The sequence below is a fragment of the Neopelma chrysocephalum genome, unplaced genomic scaffold, assembly GCF_003984885.1.
Source record: "Neopelma chrysocephalum unplaced genomic scaffold, ASM398488v2 Primary Assembly neopelma1_71, whole genome shotgun sequence".
In the NCBI taxonomy this organism is placed as follows: domain Eukaryota; kingdom Metazoa; phylum Chordata; class Aves; order Passeriformes; family Pipridae; genus Neopelma; species Neopelma chrysocephalum.
This window is the reverse complement of record NW_020897731.1, coordinates 9,671,148-9,692,195: the sequence shown is the minus strand read 5'-3', so window position 1 is coordinate 9,692,195 and position 21,048 is coordinate 9,671,148. Positions and strand designations below refer to the sequence as shown.

At 40.1% G+C, this 21,048-nt stretch overlaps 1 protein-coding gene across 4 annotated transcripts in view; it reads left to right on the top strand.

The window, feature by feature from the left end:
* The first annotated feature begins 5,863 nt into the window (after positions 1-5,863).
* Positions 5,864-21,048, top strand: part of CCDC149 (coiled-coil domain containing 149) — a 50,944-nt gene continuing 35,759 nt past the window's right edge. For 2 of the 4 annotated variants that reach the window (XM_027686335.1, XM_027686334.1), the window contains exons 1-3: positions 5,864-6,019; positions 12,894-13,055; positions 13,591-13,629. In XM_027686335.1, coding sequence (XP_027542136.1) covers positions 5,972-6,019; positions 12,894-13,055; positions 13,591-13,629 — 249 coding nt within the window. In that variant the 5' untranslated portion in view covers positions 5,864-5,971. Of the gene's footprint in view, positions 6,020-6,317; positions 6,612-12,893; positions 13,056-13,590; positions 13,630-21,048 lie in introns of those variants that run through there. The other 2 variants (XM_027686337.1, XM_027686338.1) reach the window with 2 other exon arrangements.

Below are 21,048 nucleotides of genomic sequence, written 5' to 3'. Positions count from 1 at the left end.
CTGCTTTTACCGACTGGAAAAGTTTCTAGGTGAGCATTCTTTTATCTCCTAAACTTCACTTAGAAAAGGCTGAGGTTGTAGCCCAAAAGTCTGCATAATTTGAGCATAAAATAGAGAAACTTCAGTTCAGTGTCTCTGTATGGTGCCAGTGCCCATTCTAAAGCATGCGCTCCAGATTTGATGAGAAATTTCCTCATGAACGCAGAGAAACTGCACACCAAAGCTGTATCTACCTGTATCTACCATCCAACCCATTTTGTTTTCTTCCAGATTGACATTTTCAAATGGAAAATTATTTTCATATGATATTCTCAACAAGTTCTTTTTCAATTTCTTTTTTTGCTCTTCATCAGTGGGCTTTCTTTCTTTATACCCTCTAAATTGACTAGAAAGCACAGGATCAAGGTGGCTGTACTTTACGATCCCCATCTCGTCCTTTGCTTACAGCCTGCTGAGTATTGACCACATATGTAAAGTGATGGTCTTTGTGCTGAACAGTCTGCTATCATCACAGCAATAAATGTCTTTGCAATGGTCTGACAGTTTTTGGGGATTTGATATACCCCACCAGTTGAAAAATGAACTTACAAGTCTGAAAAACCACTCATGTCTGATGGCACTCAGATCTGACAGCAGTACTAGGTCACTCTTCAATTTCATAGTAGCAGAAAGTAGTCTGAGTACCCCACCCAGATTTTTTTATAACTATTTTTTATATTTTTCTAGTGGACTCAGAGGAACAGAAATTGCAGTACATGTTTCCTTAATATCCATCAGTTTGTGCCTGTCTGAGCCACTTGACAAAATATTTTCTCTGACCTTATACTGCATTTTTAGTTACATCAATAGCAAGAAAAACTTAAGAAAAAAAATAATGATGCAGGAGGGCCATGAGAGGCTTTCCAGTGTCTTGAGAGACTATCTTGACAGGAGGAGTTTGATGCTTCTGGGAAAACAGAATTCATTTACATTAATTCTATATAGATAACTGTAATGACAAGGCCTTAAAACAGTCTTCGAGATGTTGCACTTGTTTTCTTTACTACTGTCTTTTAGTTTCTACTGAGTTGTTCTTATTCTTAGGTTATGGGGAAGAGCCACAGATTCTGCTGGTGAACATTATTCATAATCCCTACACAGTTATCTACTATCACTATCAGAGACAACAGAGCCAAACTTTTCCAATATAGCCTAGATCAAACCAATTAATTTTATAGATGCTGTTAGAGAACTTAGAGACTTCTTATCCAAGTTGGATTTGAACTGTCCCCAGCATCTTCCAGAGCCTCATCCAGCCTGGTGTCCCTGGGGGACTTCACTGAAGACCATGCTCGGTGTCAGGCTAAGTATGTCCAGAAAAGAGAGCATTTGAACTGAAAAGTTCTGTATAATTGGTGTTTGCTAGCAATATCTAAGGGTTGGTTACCTGCTGTAACACCTGTATCTTCCATCCAACCCATTTTTTGGGCATTTCAGCCCTAAGCAAGCTAGGAAGAACCCAATCAGCTGTTTTCCAATGAAGATTTCTCTATTGCCTGAGGCTAAAGATTTCTCTACACAGAAATGTGCCTAAGAGTTAGATGCTGCAACGCCACAGGATTCTAGAGACACCAGGCTTTAAAACAATATTATTCAAAGCACTTGCATATGAAGTTATGCATAATATATTACTCCCAGAAAATCTATGCAAAAGAACCCTCGTGACTTTGGATTTTCAATCATGCAGAAAACCTCAGTTAGGAGAGGGGTATTTTTGTTATATGTCTTCACTCATTTAAAAATGATTTTGTTTTCAAACTTGCAGTCTCTCCTCTCCCCACCAACTTACAGCTTTCCCCTCAATGCTTTCCATGAGCATCCCACCCACCCACTCACTGCACTCCCTCCTCTTGACTGCTGCTTTCCTTTGGTTTTAACCCCTCCTTTGGCCAGACCTCACTACCAAGCTCCATCCCAGAGCTGGTTTGTGCAGATCACAGTCTATTCCTGTCTCTTCCCCCAAATTCTCTTTTTTCCACTCTCTCTCTATAAGAGACTCTACTCTGAACTCTAATATTCGGTTGCATCAGCCAAGTCATAAAATAGATTTAAAAAAAAGAAGAATAAAATAAAGGCTGTCCCTGATTTTAATGTTACTTGCAGCATCTAATACACAAAGGAAAGCAATACATTGAAGGTCCGAACCATTTGAAGAGGAAAAGAGAAACACCATCACTTTAACGATCTTTGATGATTGCCTAAGATGTGTCCTTCACGGACTTGACTGGCCACAAAAGGATTCAACATAAATGAATAACTGCTAAACTGCTTCTGATCTGCAGATCATATTGTCCTGCTGACAGATCATGCATGTGAAGTAGAGGAGCTGATACAGGATAGTGAAACCAGCAATGAACCTGAGAAAATTGAGAAGGCGTGGCTGGAATATAAATGGACAAAAAGCAGCCTCTGAAAAAGGAAAGGCAAAACCAAAGGATAGAAAACAAATAGGGGAACAGACAAAAGCTAAAAGTAATGGTATCCTCAATGAGCATAGTATACTTCCTCCAAAATGTGTGGATGAGGGTTTGAATGTGTTTATCATAAGATTAGCAACAACATGGAATAGAATAATGTTAATATAAATTACCAAAAGTACTCAAATGGATGTGTTATGTATGATATCCTCATTCAGAGGTATTCCCTGATTGAGTGGAACCCCAAAACATCCGTAGAGTCAGACTGAATCATCCTTCAGTGGACAAGCATTACATGTTTTCATTATATTTCAGTTATACAGCCTGCCCAGATCTTAAGGATTTACACTGGCTTTTTACCTTCACATTTCTTTAGAGTTAGACATGGATGTAATGATGATGTTAGTGCAGTAGACAGATGTTGACAAAAATAAGGAGCAAAATTTGCAGTGATCCATTCAGTGGCTTACCTATGGATACAAACTTAGGCTGTTTTCTTTCTTAATATATGACAAAGACATTGATTTCTAAAAGCTGTGTTTTAAAACTATGGATTAAATCTCCTGCAAGTGAAAACTGTTGCTTAAATCTCCTACATATGTCTACCTGAGTAGTTGTATCAACAAGGCACAGTAGCTTGGATCTGAGTCTGAATGCATAATTGTCTAGGCTAAAAAAAAAGTTTTTTAGAAAGTTTGAATCCTTCTTAATGAAATGTAGAAAATGCTTAGAGAAGTGGAGGGTAGTCTGGTGAAAAGATAGATGAACTCAAGATACCAAGGAAAAGATTGATCACAAAGCAGAATTGCAGAGAACAAAGATGAAACACTAGAAGTAGATAACTTTATCTAGTGAACATATAGAGGAAGAAAGCAAAGAAGATAACAGATCTAGAGACAAAGAGAACGGGATGGTAGCTGAAGAGGAAGGTTGAGAGACGATTTTTTTGTCTCAGATGTTCAATGACAATACCGTGCTCTTCTGATGTTGGCAAGGTGATGGTGCAAAAGAAGTTACTGCAGCAGGTAGGAACAGAGCCAAGACATCCTGTTAGTTTTGCAATTAAAATAGCCAACTGGTAGTCCTGAAACCTGCAATTTTGCTCCCTGGTTATGTTTGTAACTTCAGTTTTCCTAGGCAAGGCAATTACTTCTTTCTTCAGTTTCCTATCTATAAACTAGGGTGATACTACTTCTTTTCTATCATCTTCTTTACTTGTTTGTCTGAGTTATGACAGTAACTGTATCTCAATAAGTTCCTGCCTAGAGGCTGACAGAGTAACCTGGTCCGGACTGGAACCATCACACAGGAGCATCTCAGGAACCACTGGTAAGTGAGGCAAAGAGGATTAGGAAAGATGATGAAGCTGCCAAAAGTCTTGATATCAGGCACTAGAAGTGATTACTTAAAAATTCATATTTGGGTCCTTTTGTTTCCTTTCTGATCATATCAAGTGTACTCAAGGCACATTTCAGCTTATTTTTTATTTATTCCCTTGAATCTTTCTTTTACTTCAAAAGAAAGTGGTTATTCTCATCCGAGAGCTTGGGCTTTCTGAAAAACACCAGCTCTCATCAACCTTTTGATAAAATCATAAGAGCTGGAAACATTGAGAGTTCCTTTTGTTTTAATAACCTCTCTTCCATGAATATTTACTTCTCATTTGAATACTTATCATCAATAAAAATTAAAACCTTATGTTTGTGAGGAGGGCGAGCAGATTTGGGATTAAAATGACTGACATGCCTCAAAAATAGGGGCTGTTGGAGGGTTATTGTTCTTACAAGGAAAGCTATTTCTGCAAGAGCATTCTGAGTCCAGAGTGCTACACGACTGAAAAAACAGAGGAGAGAAATTCTGCAAACGAGAAACAGAACTGGGAAAAAGATTCTGTTTGGTTCATCTACACTAGCAGTTGTATAGCTCTAACTACTAACAACACTAAGAAAATAATTGAGTTTCTAATATCACTAACAATTCTTTTAATCAATGGTTTAAATTATAGTTCTTGTTAATTTAATTTTAATTATTTGCTATTTACCTGTGCAAACATGATGCTGTTTTCAGAAATGGTTTTCTGTGAGGACATGCAGGATTGTGATATATCACACATGTGAAAACATAAACCACAAAAAAATACGAACAAAGAGGAAAGACATAGGTACTCTCTAGAGCATTAAAGTTACAGAATGCCTAGAGATGAGGAACAGCTAATATAGGAGGAAACGGGCTACAAACTGGAGAAAATGTCTAGGTTTGATTTATAATTTGCAGGTAAAATGTATAAACTTTCTAATTATCAAACTGAAGTTCCATACTAAAGCTAGCTGCTCTTCTGGATGATAATCTTCCATTCAAAGAGACCTCCTGCTGAGTTCATACGTGACCTATGTTTCTTCCCATATAAGCCGTCAAGTAAGCACCGGGAGCAGAAAAGTTGCCAGTGGCAAGGCGAACATCCCTTGCTCAAAGGGATGTGAAGTTGTCAAAGGAGGCTCTCGAAGCCAGTTTAGAAAACAGAAGGACACTGTGCCTAGATGCCAGAGCACAAACAAATCTTAACAGTGGGTAAATTGTGGTGAGGAATGAGGCATGCATATTTTAACATGTTGTCTTGTGCTGTTTGTGCTGTTATTTAAAACAAAGAGTACTTGTGGGTTAAGCTGCTCAAATGCCCCATGCAATTACACTTGCACTCTGGAAAACGTAAGTCCTGGGGACACTCGCGGTGTTAGGAGTACAATAAAGATCACCTGTTATGTGCCTCAGGGTAGATCTGGTCCATGGGGACAGACGTTCCTTCAGCTCTGGCTGCAGAGGGTATGGCTTGAGCAGAGGGACCAGGAAGGGGGAGGAGCGCCCTGTGGGTACCGTGCTCCGGTTTTAGTGCTGACGGGGAGTGAGTGTCTGTGCTAGTGGGGTGAAAAAGAAGCCAGATCAAGTCCTGGGTCATTACGTTATTTACACCTCCGTGAACTGAGTGAGAACAAAGATCTGTGGCCAACATGGACAGTGTTCCACCATCATATTTTGAGAAAATGCTTTTCTATCTCCTTGTCCTGCTGCTATGTCTTACCTTACACACGCAACACAAGCGTGTACATAACTTGCAAGGGTTTTGTTACACATATATAGGAATAAAGTCTCCCTGATGTCCGCCGCCTCATCGACCAGTCCTGACGGAGGCCTGGCTGTCCAGAGCCTGGGACGGCAGCAGTGCCCAGCTGTTACACAGGAGGAGCACGTCAGGAGAGGAGGGCCCTTCTCTGGGACACGCACCCCGACACTCCCGCACAGCCCTCGGCAGGTGCCGCTCAGGCCCCGCCGCTCTGCCCCGCGGACCGGCCTCCCTGCCCGGGCACCAGGGCCCGGCGCTGCCGGCGCTCGGCCGCGCGGAGCTCGGTCCCGGCGGGCAGGGCCGGTTGCACGGGCGGCCGCAGGCCCCGCCTCTCCCGCGGGCTGCTCGGGAAGGCCGGGGCGGGCGGAGCCGGTCGCCGCCGCGGGCCGCCGGAGCCATGAGCTCCCAGCGCAGCGAGAGCGACTGGCAGGGGCTGCTGAGCGAGGTGAGGCGGCGGGGCGGCCGCGGGCCGGGGCAGAGCGGCGGCAGGGCCCCGTTGCTCCCCGCGCCTCGGGGGAACTGCCGGGCCTCGGGGCTCAGCGGCCGGGAGGGCACCGGGCCGGGCCCAGGGGCGGTGACGGGGGGAGCGGCGGGCGGGAGGCACTGGGCTGTGCCGGGCACGGCTGTCGCTGGCCCTGCCCTGCTGCCGTCCCCGCCCCGCACGGCTGTGAGCGTCGGCAGCAAGGGCCTGCGAACCTCTCCGTGTGTTGCCAGCCCTGGGTCTGCGGAGAGCAGGTTTCAGGCGCTGAGGCTGCTAGTGGCTTGAAATCGCCGAGGATTCACTGACCGAGGCCTCGGGCCCGCGCTGCCGCCAGCCCGGGGGAGCAGCGCAGCCCAGGTGCGGCAGCCAGGCTGGGTGACCGGGCTGCGCCCGGTGCCGTGTGCTCGTGCTTCACTTGCATCGCATATGGAAGGGTTCTGAGAGCCACGGGTGATGTTTATAAAACGGGACAAAAGAATGTGATAGTACAGTGGCCATGAGCTTCAACAGGTGGAGGATTTTCAAATTACAAGAATAGAAACTTTATTGTCAAAAGGTAATGAAAATTAACAGGTGTTTAGCGGGTACACATTTTCGTGTAGGATAAGTTACCAAACTCAAAACCATTTGAGGTCAGTATAATTTAAAGGAGTGTCATCGAAGTCAAGTCTGTTTAGTAGGCAAACTCATGAAGTAGGTTGGTGTGCTGATTTTTACATGGCATGTTGCATTTCATTAATTTTGCATTACTATAAAAATAGTAGTTTTGTGTTTACAGCTAGCAAACAAAACTTTTGTGCCAACAGCATGGGCCTAGATAAACCTCACTACCTGCTGTCCTAGAGACGCAGGTAAATTCCTGTTTTCAGGAGGGCTTGGCTCCCTTATATTATGTGAGCATAAGGCTTAAGCCCCTGACCAGTCAGAAAGATGTTTGAGTTTAGGATTTTGAATCTGTCACCTGTCCCGATGATTTCAGTGGGAGTTTGTGTAGGCCCAGATCTGTGCTAGTATACTGCATCTAGAACTGGAGGCTGCTTATGCAAACACACAAAATGATTCAGAATAAAGTGCACTCTTAGCCGTATCCTGATTGTGCAGTGTTGCATCTGTTTGTGATTCACTCCATGCAATTTACCCATTAACTCCAACATATCCTGATGGGTCTGTGGATCAAACTTCTGAAGTAACTTGGAATGAGTCTTTTGAATTTTCCGTATCCCTGAGTGGTACAGAGCTTCTCAAGACCTCTTAGCTTCAGTGTCTGCTAGGTAATTTTAAGGTTTTTTTCCCTGTGCATTTCATAAACATATTGAAATGCTTTCAAAATACAAGATAACACAGACAAGAAAAGACATGGTAGCTCTAAACAAACCCTCTTCCATTGCTGATGCTGGACAACTAAAACATAAGATGGAGTTGAAAATCTTGGTGTAAAAGACCAGCAGCTGGTGGGTTCAGATCTGTGGTCACATTCTTTTTTGTTTACACAAGCCCAGTCCTCCAAGTTTGAAAGGTAACAGTAATTTAAATACTTGTCAAAATGACTGTAATTTTTAAAAGTCTGGTATTGCAGGTGTTAAGAAAAATGGTAGGATGTGGTTTTGGTACTTATATCTACTTGCACAAACACTTGTACACACAGCATATATTTTTGTAGGTTGTTTTTTCATTTTTCATTAGATAAAAAGAATACCTTTTTTTTTGTCTGTTCCAGTCTTTTTCTATATTTACTCTTCCTTTTCCTTTTGAGTTTTGTTCCATTTCAGTGCTTTTTGATCTGTATCCTTTCATATGTCTTTCTCTGCTTTTATTATGCTCACCACTATCTTCTTGCTTGTTCTTTTGCCTCCATGTTTCTGTATTTTTCCACTTACTGTACAGCCACACACATTTCAGGCCTAGTGTGCACCTGGTACTCTGAACAATCTTTGTACCACATGTACCTTGAACATTCTTTAAACTAAGTCTGAATAGGATGGCGTAGGAAGGAATACTGGGACAAAGCCAACTTAGCAAATATTGAAGGACCAGAAAGAGTCATTGTTTCCACTGATCCTTTCACAAACTGGGTGCAAAAGAACAAGCTTTAAGAGCAAGAACCCACATAAATTTTACCCGTTCTTTAGCTGAGTTCATGTGTTGGTGATGGATGGATATATATAAAATGTGAAGTACTCTGTTGGGATACCAGGTAATTTTTTGCTTGGACTCTGAGTTTTTATGTAACATTTATGTCACTAAATGACCCGTGTTTAGGGTATTTAAAAGGTGGTGTAAAGTTGTAGGATGAAGACCTGGTCAATAACTGCTTGTTTGACACAAAAGAAACTTGAGTCGTAGCATTTGGAAAAGGAAATGGAAATGCTGAAAGAATTGGCACTGTGACTTACTGCACTCCAGAATTCTCAAGAGCTGTGAGAGGGGTGCTGTGAAGACCTGCATGCTGGGCTTTCGGGCAGAAAAACCAAGTGTTTGCTTTTCATGTTGCCATGTTTCAGTTTGGACTAAGATAACCACGGGGACGTTGTGGAACAAACACAGAGAAATTGATGTAATCCAATGCACAGCATACAAAACCTTTAAGGGCCGGGCCACATCAGAAAGTAGTGTTATTTTAACCAATAAATTACAGTAATTCCTACATGACCAGTGAAGATGATGTGGTGTAATATTGTCATCAGGGTAAGACATGGTGTTCTGAGGAGCTGCTTATATCGTCAGCAAATGATACCATCCTGCTTTGTGTTTGAGCAGCTGGGAGGCAGCTAGTGAAGCAAGAGCTGGGCAGCAGGAAAAGCGGAGTTGATATGGTGGGATAGAACCAAGGTCACTGCATTTTTCTCAGGTTTTATCAGAGATGAGGACATAAGATGGCAGACAAATGGCCAGCAACTGTGTATTTCTCTGGGTTTGAGCACTTGGCTTTCAGATAAGTTGAACAGTTTAATCAGAAGTCAAGGGGAGCAACATTACTGAAACACAATCAACAAACATCCCAAATAATGAGATTGCAATACATTTTGAGAGTTTTCAGTTTCCACAACAAAATTGCCTCCAAGAGTATAGTGAGGAGAAATTTGATAAAACTTCAGACAATTCAGTAGCAGTTTGATCCCTTGTCCAAAAGGTGGTGAGTAGAGTTTTCCTGGTTTCTCAGCATGGTGGATGATAGGTTTCAAGGCCCAGTGTGGTAGCCCTTCATCATTTGGGAGGATACAAGGCCCTGGAGCATCAAGAGAACACAGACTATGATCCACAGTGATTCCAAAGCACAGTTTGAAGGTAGTATCTCTACTTTTAGTCTCAGAAAATTAGATATTTTCCTTGACATTAATTGTTGTTAAATACCCAGTTATAGGGCGGTAATTTGTACAAATTAAAAAACAAAATTCTGATAGGTATTCAGTGTGTTTGTTGGTTTAAAAAAAGAAAGTCTAAAACCTTGACAGTGTTCCAGCCTCATCAGATTATTAGACCATGTCTACAACGTCATTAATGAGATCTACCCAGATTTGTCACTAAAAATAGCAATGGACAAATAGTAAGTGTTCAGTGTAGAGGGTCACCTTGGAGCAGTTACACTCTTCTGTAATGTCAGTCTCTTTTTACTCTATTTCACTAAAGTAGGCTGTAAAGCAGTCCAGGCAGTAATGTAGGATGTCATATATATTCCTTTAATTATTATGATCTTCCTCGTAGCAATTATAATTTGCTTTATTGCCGATAACAGCAAATTGGTAGATGAAAGTCACTAGACAGATATGAAAAGTTGTCTATTGTAGCTTTTAGATTGAAAGTATAGCAGCTGGTTCTTGTTTAACCTTGCTTTTTAAATTCATAGATTATTTTGTAACATTAGTTAAAAAAAAATAAAAGACCATTAGAATGTTTCATAGTAACTATGGTGCATAACAGAATTCACTAGTTTGACTGATAGACAGCACATGAGATGTAGGCTTTCTTTCAGTTGCAGAAGAAGAAATCTCTGTATGAATGAATGCCAGCAGCATCTACTGAATACTTTTTTCAGACTATTTGAGAAAATTTGCCTTATTGCTTGCATTGCTCCAAAAAAACTCTCACACTCTTATGTCCCTTTTGACAGCATACCAATTGTGTTGCACTTAGTTGTCCATATAAAGGAAACTGTGTATGGGACTCAGTTGTTTTCCATTTCTGGTGTACACTCATTATGTTGGTTTACGGCCATTATTGCTACATTTTTTTTTAATATTCAGAAACATATATATTGAATAACCTCTTTGAGGTCTGTCTTTGTAAAATTTGTTTTTCCTTCAAAAATGGTAAGGGGAACTGCAAACATAGCTCTGTTGAATAACCAAGTTCCGCAGATATGCCTTGGCTTTGTTGTTTTTTGTACCATAAGTCCATGGAAAAAAATTATTACAATATTACTGCATTTATTTGAGAAAATCAGTATATGCAAAAGGCAAAAATGGCTTCCAAAAGTCTTCTACGTGGTTATTTTTATAGTAAAATGCAAACAGTACATTGATGGGAGATGCCAAACCCCTTCTGTCTGTATAGCACATCATTAGTATATAATTCATCAAGTTAAAATATAATTTGAACAAGGAGGACATAATTATTCCTTTTCATTTAGACCCTGAACGCAATTGCCCCCCCAGTCTGTTTATGATTCGTTATCCACAACCTAGTAGATAATGGAGAATTCCCTTGCCCCCACCAGTGCTGCTGTGAAAGATGAAGCGTTCTGTCATGCTCTGAATGTGTCCGTTGTGGAGGGCTGTGACTCATGGCAGAAGCAAGATTTGTTTGGTGCTAGGTCTGTATTTCTTGCCTCATAAGTGCTGGGTTTTGTAGTCTTATCCATATGCTCCAGTTCACTTCCGACTGTCATACACTCCTTCATACACCAGCAATGGAGGCAAGGCTTGGAGGCACCTGCTGGCGCTGTGGGTGTATTAAGGTGAGATGTTTGGCTTCTTTCCACTCCCATTGTGTACATTGCATAGGTGTTGGCTGATAGGCCAACTGCATTCTTCCTGCTGGTTAAAGGAACAGGACAGGCTACTTGGTTCAGGGCTTTAGGCTGTTGGGTTTTTTTGAAGTGATTGTCAGGTTTGCTTTTACTTATTTTTATTTGCAATTACTCTATCAGATTGTTAGTATTTGAAAACAATTTAGTGAAGGCATATTTTAGAATTCCTAAGACATTGGATGAAACTGGAAATAGAAGAAGAGAGATTGTCAGAGGTAAATATTTCACTGTAAGGGAAGGAATTATTTTATCAAGTTTGAAGCAGTTTACTGTGTCACTATATTCACTTGCTGACAATATTAAAGTTTAGCTTCTGATACCTTTCAGTGCTTTATCGGGGGATTTGACATTTGTGTAAGGTATCAGTAAGGACATAAGTACATAGGTACAGTTGCCTTTGTTGATGCCAAGGCATCATAATCCAGAAAATTTATGGCAGGATTTCAACTTCAGTATTGCCAGAAATAAACTTAAGCCAAGGTGGAAGTGTCCTTTTTGAGAGTTCAAATCCTTCTTGGAATTGCTTTTCTCATTCCCTTCCCGCTTTTTTGCAACTAAGCATTTACCATTTTTGGAAAAGGTTGGCTGTATTAATATACCAAACTCACTTTTCCCTTTCTCAGTGACTTGAAATTGAGGTTAACAAAGTTAATTCCAAGCAAGTAGTACATACAAATAATGATTTCTGTCCCAAAGAACAGCACCGACTTGAAAGTACGAAGTGCTGATGCTCTTGCTTTGTGCAAGAGCCCATAATGACAAAGTATTCTTGTCAGAGGATATAATGAAACTATAAATTGTTTTCATGACTGCTGTGGTATTTGGTCTCTTGCAGAGCACATTCAGAAAGTATTTAGTGCCACGTCGTATGTCAGTAACATCAGAAATAGAAATAAATGCTTTCGCGTGAGCAGTGTCCAGTGATGGGTGAGAATAATCTGCTGATTGGGAAAGGGAAAGAAGTTACCTGAAAGTTCTGATAGGTAACATTGAGGATGACATACACGTTACTCTCTTCCTCTCAATGGGGAAAGGCAGCGAAGCACATCAGACTAAGGCAGAACACCTTAGATTTGCAAGTTCTGCTCTGCTTTGTGCATGAGCCCTACACATGAAGGGCGGTAGCTGGAGGGGAAGGTTCACCTCTCCCTTCCCATTTAGGTGTTTGCAGCATTCTTCCATTATTTCCTATTCTTTTGCCTCAACAAGCACATGCCTGTAGAATCACACAGTAATTAAGTTTCTTTTACCTGTGTCAATAGGGTGTCACACTGTAATCGTTTCAGACTCAAGGTAAATTTGGTTAACGCTCAAGCTACCCCTTCTCCTGTAACGTGGTCCCATTTCAGTGTTCAGAGCCCAAAGGACACTGCTGGTAGTGAGGAAGAGGAGAGCAGTGGGAAGTGAAGTGGGAAAGGCTGGTTGCTGCCTGAGAGCTGGGTATTGTGAACACAAGTAGAAAAGGGAGTTTGCAAGTGCTTCTTCCTTCTAGCAGCCTTCCCAGGACTGCTCGTCAAATTGCAAGGTTCCTCATACTACTGCATGTAGGAAAAAGAGGAGATACTCGAATTGCAAAGTTTTTCTAACTCACAGTGGTCGGGTGAATGTGTAGCCTTACAAATTATTTCAGGCTTCCAATACAACAGATATCTTTCCCGTGATTATTGTTAAAAAGCTAAGACGACTTGTGGCAGACTTTGATCTTGTGCAGAGTCTTCCTCCATTCTTTTGAGAGAACTTGAGCCTCTTGTATCCAGTACTGGCTGGGGTAGAAATGGCTTGTTACATTTGTGGTTTTTTTCTCTTTTGCAGTATCTGGTGTGCAAAAGGAAGCTCGAAAGTAAAAAGGAGGCATTGCTAATCCTTTCCAAAGAGCTGGACACCTGTCAACAGGAAAGAGACCAGTACAAGCTTATGGCCAACCAGTTGCGGGAACGACACCAGTCTCTGAAAAAGAAGTATCGGGAGCTGATTGTAGGTTGTTCTTTATGAACACTGTATAATTGGGGGACAAAGTTGAACCTCAAAAAAAAATGGAAAGAAGTCCATAATAACTGCTGAAAAAATGTTTAGGTACTTGTTTGCAGTAGTCCTGCAGCTGTACAACCCTGATCGTATTATTACTCATTTGTTCTGCATTGATGAGGTAGTGCTTATTATATAAGACACAAAAAGACAGTGTGTGCTCTGAAGAAATTACTTGCAGTCATAATTCTATTTAAAAACTGACTGCAGTATTATTATTCCACAGCAACTTAATGTACCATTATGAAAAATAGTTCAACATCAGTTTGTAGTGACCTGCTGTTCTAGAAATGTAAATGAATCCTCAATCTTAGAAATCTTTTGGAGTTGTAGTTAGTATTACTGGCATTCATCAGTAGTATTTTAGAAACAATTTTGATAGCATTTTAGTTAAAATACATGTTTTAAAATTTGATCCACAGAGTTAATATAGTTGCTGGTTTGAGAAATAAGTTGCCAATAGAATATGTCCATTTATTTGTAGGATGGGGATCCATCGCTTCCACCTGAAAAGAGGAAACAGGTAGGATTTATTTTTCAGTTGATGTTATTTATCTGCTACAAAAGTACTTTGCAAAAGAATAAAAATATTAACTAAGAAATCTGGTAAATCTGGTAATCTGTCTATTGAAAAGCTTAGTCTTTATGCTGTGACTTCTATTTTCTCTTCACGTTTCACTCTGAAATACCTGAACTATCATTAGTTAGAATATATGTCTATTGCTTTCATGTTCACCTGAGACTGAAATTGGTCAGTGTACAGAGATTGCTCTCCTTGTTTTTTATCCTTCTGTATTGAGTCCTAAAATGGATTTGTGACAGGACTTTTCATACTGAAAAGTAATCTGGGAATGCATTGTCTGCATTCCATAATTGTTAATTTATTGTTGTAAGTGCTGTTTTCCATTAAGTATTCTCCCAGGCCACTTGGACTTTATGAGTTATAAATGCTAAAACAATGATAATTGCATTTTATGGTTCCCCTGAAAAAGTTTTTGCCTGCTCACATGCTTTTTTGTTCCTTGATATTCACGTAGTGTGTCCCTGTTGTGGAATGTTGGTTGTCACACTCTTAAAATTGTCTTAATTTTTAGAGAAAAATGGCACCCAAAACACAATGTGTGGAGCAGGGAGATGAGGACAATCTAAAAGAACAAAAGTTGTTGCTGTAATTGCTAGTCCTGAAAGTCTTCTAACTATGTTTAAAACATGGTTATTACAGTCTCTTAATGGATCAGTAGCTTTACTTATCATCCTTTTCCTGGGAGTTTGCATATAGTTCTTGCTATTTTCTCAAAATTTAGGGCTTAGGGTTTTGGTTGGTTTAAACTAAACTTCCAGAGGCAGTATAATTACTCCTTCAGGCACTTAAACAAATAGCTGCCAAGAAGTCAGTGGCTCAGTGTAGAATCATTTAACTTCCTCATTATTTAGCATAATTTATTTGCAATTCTGGTATTTCAACAGAATTCTAATAAAAGTTTATGACCAGATATGTTTGTGCATTCTGAGTGTTGCTGAGGAATATACAATTGAAAGGAAGAAAACCAAGGCACTATATGGATCATTACAGAGATAAGTAGGAAGGGAGATTTGCCATTCCATAGATGTTGTTCTAATTAATCTTTCATCTTCCAAAACAAATAAAACTGACACTTGTTTCTAAAATACTAGCCAAATTCGATCTAAGTTCAGAAGCTGCAATTATATTAAGTGTTGGAAATTTGTTTTACGATGGCAAGTGCCTGGAAAACAATTTAATAATCTACCTAGGAGTTTTGGTGGGTTTTTTTCTGAGGAAGTTATGTATTCGTGCTAGATAGCAGTGAAAGGAAGAAAATCTTGTCTTCAAATGGGGTCATTGATAGGTTTCCCTCAGGAACAATATATACTTTAGGTTGTACAGTAATAGACTGTTAGTGCACTTCCTGAGTTTTCATTTTCCTGAGAAGTGTGTCTGTAGCATACAAGGTGGGTAACCTAGAGTAGTTAGGGCAACTCTTTTGAAGAAGAGTATAGTTTTGCTTTGAGAAATACATCAGAGAATAATAAAAGAAAGTTATGAATATTTTTCCATTATTACCTTACATACATTTTTTAGCATTTTCTCACCTAAGAAAGAGTGAAGTCCTCTATGCCCTTTTGTGCTTCTTTCATCCCCTTTTTGCCCAGAACCCTAGCTGCCTGCTGGGAGAAGTTTGTCATCTCAGTCACTTTATGAAAAGAGATCTTGATCCTCCAATGAATTTTGTGTGACACAGAGGTGCATGTTTTCATGGTCAGGAATGAGATGAAAACATAATATGCTGACCAATTTGCTATGTGTTGTGTGTGTTTGCCACAGCTGAGAAATTATTGCTGAAATTTCAATCTAGAACTTAAATGTAATAGATGGGTTTGAATTGCTACTGCCTTCTCCTTCTTGTTTTTATATTTCACCTTTATTGTCAATTATGCTTTGTGACTGCTTAAAGTGTCTTGTTTTCCACACTGTGCCTTCTCATCCTGTTTTGCAACACGGAATCTTCATGTTTTTTGTGAAAATATCATGTAACCAGGCATTTTCTGTTGGCAAGCACCAAACTCAAAATTAAGTGTTACTTAAAGGTATCTTAATATGCAGTGCTCTGCAGTGTTTTCCCTCTCAAAGTTGTATTTGCATCTCCGATCTTTTCCAACCTAAACAATGCTATGATTCTGTGGTGATTCTATCCAAAGACTACTCTGTGTGTATTGCCTTCTGCCAACCAGCAAAGAAAATGAGAAACTGTGCTACTGAAATCTCTTTTCCTACAGTAGGTGTTTAACCATTACTGTTGTTACCACAGCTTGTGAACTGTCAGTGCTTTCCTAGCCCCTTGTGCCAAACACTCTCAATTAAATGCTGTGGTTGAAGGTAGTTTTTTATGTCTTGTGGTGTCAGGTGTAGGGTAATTTTTTGATAAGGAGTGGAGAGGTGAAATGTTTCAGAAAGATAGGAATAACGAAGAGTGGGTTTTATGTTAAAATTCACCAGAGATGGTAAACAACAGGCACTCCCCATTTTGAAAGACGTGTTAAAATATTGCTCTGTCTACGTAGCCTCTGTTGAGCATCCTATATAAATAGAAATTCTACCATTTTACCATTCTGCAGTGATATATATTTATATATATCACAGCATTAGCTGTGATACAGGACATTTTATTGGCAATTTACTAGATGTCTGTTGGCCAGTGTTGCCACACTGGGAAACTTAAAGAAAAAAACATAGTTAAGATTTCTAACTTGATATATACTGCCTATTATTTTCATCTACATTGCTTAAATTTTCAATATACCTTCAGTTTGGGAGAAGCTTTGCCATTGGAATAACAGACCAGTGAACCTTTGACCTTCTATATGAAATGGAAGTTCTTTTAATACAAATGAGATCTTTTGAATAAACAAAGGTGAAATAAAATGCATGTTTAGGAAAATGACTGTGCTGGGCCACAGTCCTAAATATGCTTTGCTTAATTTGATCTCAGTGAGACCACTCAGTTGGAGAAAATGGGTTTGCACTGGGCCTGTGTGTCAAGAATAAAGCTGCAATGCATATGTTCACTGGTGAGGCCTTATATTTGTATTTTAAATATATAAGGAATCAAATTAAATAGAACTAAACATTTCAAGACCACAGAGTGGTTGGGGTGGGAAGGCAGCTCTTGAGATCAACTAGTCCAATCCTCTTGCTCAAACAGTGCCACCTAGAACAGGTTGCCCTGGACCATTTTCAGTCTGGTTTTGATTATCTGCAAGGATGGAGACTCCACAGCCTCCCTGAGCAACCTGTTCCAGCATTTGAGCACTCTCACAGAAAAAAGAGGGAGGGGACGGTGTTCAGATACCTGCAGGTATTGAAGTAGCTAAAATCGCTCTTGAGGACCAGGGCCCGTGAATGTGAAGCTTCCAGTTGTGTAAAGAAGGCCTTATCTACTGCTTCCTGATCTAGATAGAGCAGATACCCAGTACAACAGGATATTGATCTGCCCACAAATCTTGACCCAAAAGCTGTCAGCTGACTTCTGACTTGTCCAAAGGCAGGGCTTCATGCATTCCAGCTACTCTCTCAATAAAGGGCAACACCCTTTCTCACCTTCTTGCTAAAGAGTCTGTATCCTTCCATCACAGCACTCCAGTTTTGTGAGCTATGGCACCATTACTGCATGATCCCAATGAGATTGTAACTCTGTAACTGCACACAGTCTTCCCCATGCTGCATGCATTAGAGACCTCTGAGGGGCATCCAAGTGTGCTGGTTCTGTGCTGCTTGAGAGCTTTCCCACAAGGCTGTTCTATGGGAACTTCCTTCTCTACATGCCTATGGTCAAAGGAATTACACTTCAGCTCAGTTTCTTTGTGAATTGCTATGTCCCTTCTCTTCCCATCATCCCAGCTATGTCCCTTCTCTTCCCATTATCCCAGCCTCTTGATTTGTCTACCCTATCCCAAGTTTCCTTATTCCCTCCCACATAATTTCTAGAGTAAAGCTCTCCATATGAAGTTGGTCGGCCTATTGGCAAAGATCCTTTTGCCTCATGTAGTGAAGTGGATCCTGTGTCTCCCAAGCAGCTGTTGAGCCTTAGAGGGGGTCTCATGGTTGTAGAACCATCTTTGAGGCTTCTAGTACTGGGTCTCATAACATAATGATGACATAGTCCTAGTACAGAGCACAGCTTGATAACTAACCTCCAGTGAGGCAAAAAGTCTCACCAGAGAACCTACATGCATCGTTCCTGAAGGTCATGATCCTTAATGCTGTAGTTATCCATAGGTGTCCCAAGGGGATTCATTCAAAACCAAGACTCTGACTGCTTCAAGGGGCATTGATATCACAGCAGCATGGTACCCACTCACTGAGATGTTGGTCAGACAGTTTGTCTACTGCTAATGAGTAAGTCCACGAGCATGGCTTTTTGGGGCAAGCATAACATCAGAAGGACCAGAGGTTCCAGACAGGAGTATGTTGTGACATACCATAAACTGACCCATTTTGATCCTTTTCACTTCCAGATTCTAGGTCACTGCACTCAGCTGTCACAATTCACTTCTAAAACAAACTTTAGGGATTAATTTATCACTTTTCTTTCTTCCTTTTTTTTTCTTTCTATCACATCATCATAAAAAATTACTAGTGTGACCATTTCTTGTTAATTAATGAATTCAGGAAGTTTTGCTAGCCTTGTGCTAAGGCGCAAAAAGCTGCATTCAGAGTTGTATGAGATAAAATTTTCAGATAAAATACACTACAGGGTAAGCAATCATTTTGTATTTATCTCACAGTTGTGCTGTGATGATTAATGTGATTTCCTCCTCTCTTCAGAGGGATTGAAGATGAAAAACATTATGCATGTGCCCAGCTTAGACCTGTGCGCTTTACTCTGGTTTATAGGTGTGTGTGTTTGACTCCCATAGTGAGCAGTTGGAAAACAGACATATTGTTTGCCCTTGCAACACACAGAGCAATATTCTCATGGATTTCAAAATGTGCCTGCTCCAAAAGCATAGCCAGTAGAGAAAGTTTGTTTTCTGGACACTGAAATTTGCTGTTCCATTGATCAGAGCAGGTGGCAGTATGCAAAAGCTAGAACTTGTTAGCTATGCTAGGAGTCAGGCTTTGTAAAGTGACACTGTTGTTTCTTCAACAGATAGGTTTTACAGTAAACAGAGAATCTTAGAATCATTTAGATTGAAAAAGATCTCTTAAGGCCATTGAGTCCAACCATTAACCTAACACTGCCAAGTCCATCACTAAAGTCCAGGAGAGAAGGTTAGGAGAGGAGAAGTGCTTATTCTCATAGATATTATAGTCCCTCATCAAAATTTGGAGTGCTGTTCAGACCTGACATGTACAACAACATCTCCTCTGGTTGATGGGTCTTATCTTAATGGACTAGAGAGACACTTGTTCACACCCCTGCACCTGAGTACTCTTGACAAATATCCTGCTAATTAATCATTCAGAATGTTTAAAGAATTTTGATTCTTATTGTGCATTATCTCAAAGTTTAAGATGCCTTGAGGATCTCAAAGCAGCCAAAATATCTCTGATAAAACAAGCCAATGAAGCAATCTTTTCTTCTATCCTACTGTAGTAGTCTTTTTGTAAGCACAAATTAATAATTTCTCTTTGATCATGTTTGTCTGCCATCAACAAAAACTTGATGACTATATGAAGTATGAGGGGACAGAAGTATGTTTTTGAACATTCACAGTGAAGGAGCTTCTACCAGTTTCTCATGACGCTGGTGATTCATACTGACAGCCTGGGTTACCACTTACGTATGTTAACAAGTTGTTTTGCAAAAACTGGCCTCCTAAAGGAGTGTGTAGTTGATGTTATCTTTATTAGGTTTGTCAGGCTCCAGCAAATGCTCTAGGTCTGTATAGGCAGTGTTTGGCCTTGTACAGCACTATCCTAATCTAACATAGTGAAGACTGGTTGAAAAGGAGGGAAAAAGTATTTATTTTATGTGTACTCCTAAAATGGTTTTTTGGTTCTATTAATTGGCTCTACAAAAATTCCACTTGCTGAGTTTCTTGAATGTATGTGAGTGTGAGGAAGTCCTTGTTTTGCAGAGCCTTATCAAGTTTTGACTGGTGTATTTCTATGGTGGGATTTCTACCTGGTTCTCAGAGCAGCAGATACTCAGAGGAGTGACTGCTTGGCAAGGCTTTGATTTTTTGCCATTGTTTTTTGGTGGGAAAATATGACCCATATCAAGTGTATTTTGTTTTGTATGCCCAGGACCTGTAATTTTAAAAGTCTTCTTTACATGGTTTTTCAACTTAAAGAGAAAAATACAACAATTTTGGGATTTTATTGCAAGGAAGCTAGTGCTAGGGCATGTCATCAGTTCCTTTGTCTTGGAGTGAACAGTTGTAGTTGGTAAGCAAAGCAGGCTTTTCTGTGTTAATTCAGCCATTGCAATCATATGAATGCATTGGAGGAGAAACTGCACTTAAATTTGCGATAAGCAACACCCATCAGGTGTGCTTAATGTTTCATCAAACTTTTTTTTCTGTCAGCCCTATAATTCAGTGTTCTTCTTTGTTTGGAGGTGTGGCTGAAACAAACAGAGAAGACTGTAAACTGCAGTATAGGAATGCTTGTTTATATTTAAAAATACCTTTAAACTGTAAAGATATGTTGGAAGATTCCCCCTCTTCCTTCCCCCTTGCCAAATTACTTTTTCAGACAGTACCCTAAAGGCAAAAAGTCCTTTTTTTTTTTTAAATGTCTGATAAGATTTATGTGCAAGAGAATTGAGAGCTATATTAAAGACTGTTACTATCCATCATTCTTAAAGTGGTGTGAAGAAAAATAACAGTGTGTATGTATAGCTATATTTGCAAAATTGTTAGAGGAGCCAAATTCAAGTGTAGTGCATAATGCCAGCAATGACTCTTTGGAGTTACATTTTTTTTTCTCCTTCTTCTTGGGTCATTGGTCAATAGTGAGCAAAGATCTGTTGCTGCCTGACAGGTATTCACTGGCTTATGGTAACAAATATTTATATATTTTTTTGGCCAGTAGTTTTGGATGCTCATCTGTAGCAAAATGTAAGGCTCTCTTCCACCTTCTATCCCAAAAAATGTTCTTGGAAATTTTAATAAAGTCTGAGTAGAAAAGGATGAGGTCTAGATCCCATCCCACTGAATCTTTCACTCTGTGGTCTGTTCTGATCTATGGTGCTTTTTCCCCTATGTAATAAAGGTAGGCACTTCCCACTCAGCATTCTCACATCAATATTTTTCTCCTTTCTTCCTAAGTTCTGGTGGGATTGTTGGCTATGGTTGCACTTGCTTTTGGTCAGAAGAAAAAGGAGTATGGGAACAGTTTCCTGTGTCTAGCACTGCAGTGGAGGTTTGGACTGTGCTCAAATCATGGTTCACTGGGAGGGTGGTCATGCACTTGAAG